This window comes from Phytophthora parasitica (assembly GCF_000247585.1).
Source record: "Phytophthora parasitica INRA-310 unplaced genomic scaffold supercont2.12, whole genome shotgun sequence".
NCBI classification, from domain to species: Eukaryota; Oomycota; class Peronosporomycetes; order Peronosporales; family Peronosporaceae; genus Phytophthora; species Phytophthora nicotianae.
The window spans coordinates 1,218,257-1,219,242 of NW_008648998.1; the positions used below are offsets into that span (position 1 = coordinate 1,218,257).

The window sequence follows — 986 nt, forward strand, 5'->3', positions numbered from 1 at the left end:
GCCATAAATGCTTGGACAGCAAGATTCAGACGATGTGACGCACATCCGACTAGCGGAATCGACAGCAAATCTGACGGGTGTTTACGGCGCAGTTATCGTCCACGAGGTAAATAACACTCATAATGTCACGGTTGAAAAAGGGTAGGACACCTTTTAGGAACTTGACATGGCTGGCTGAGGAGCTTCGTCGTCAATGAGAGGTGCAAACGCAAGCACAACTTTATCAGCTTGCCCATCATGCTCGAAAACAGCAAAACCCGCGAGGAAATGCTCAGACTGGAAGGTCCAACCGTCAAACATGATAACGAATTTGGAAGGAATTGCCAAACCGATATCAATATCGAGATCCCGAACAACCAAGCCGGCGTACTTGAGCAGAGTATCTGTCGAGATGCGGTCCAAGTTCGTGTACTTTGACACAGAAGGGTCCTCGCACCACGAAAAAGGCAGGTTGCAGCTGGTAATCCACTCCATCTAGCTGAAGACAGTCTGAGATTTCTGGTCGACAAAGCTGAGGGTGACGGTGTTGGTGCTGCTGGCCATCATCGTGCCCACGAAGTCCGGTTGGCGCTTTAGGACGTGATCAAAGATGTTGCTGTAGCCCGTTTTAGGCGCTTGCTTGCGCACAACGTTGCACTGGCAACGGAAGTACCCAGTCGGCTCATCTTGAGCATCAACGATAGGCTTGTAGAAGTAGCTGCACACTTGGCGTGTGCTGAAGGGGTTGCTGGTTGCCGTCTTGATTCGAAAATGAGCTGCCAGACCTAAAGATGTAGTGTTTGTACGCGTATGCATAGGAGCCTCAACAACCAGTGATTTCTTTGGTTGCACGCGTACACATAAAAAGGTTTGTTTTACAAAAGTTTTTTTGTTTTCCGGTGAGGTGCATTAGGACGCTTCCCCAGTTGGCTGAAAAATTGGAATAACCGGGATAACCCGCCGGGAACATATGTGGACCCGCTGGAACTGTGTATAGATGTCGGGAT

General features: G+C 49.3%; 2 protein-coding genes across 2 annotated transcripts; both read right to left on the reverse strand.

Annotated features, from left to right (window-relative positions):
- Positions 1-153: 153 nt before the first annotated feature.
- PPTG_22179 (hypothetical protein) lies at positions 154-474 on the reverse strand (the record flags this gene model as incomplete). Its single annotated transcript, XM_008902073.1, has 1 exon — positions 154-474. One exon carries the CDS (start codon positions 472-474, stop codon positions 154-156), a length of 321 nt encoding a protein of 106 aa, XP_008900321.1.
- On the reverse strand, positions 475-795 carry PPTG_07681 (hypothetical protein; the record flags this gene model as incomplete). Its single annotated transcript, XM_008901956.1, has 1 exon — positions 475-795. The coding sequence occupies one exon, from the start codon at positions 793-795 to the stop codon at positions 475-477; it is 321 nt and encodes a 106-aa protein (XP_008900204.1).
- Positions 796-986: the final 191 nt, after the last annotated feature.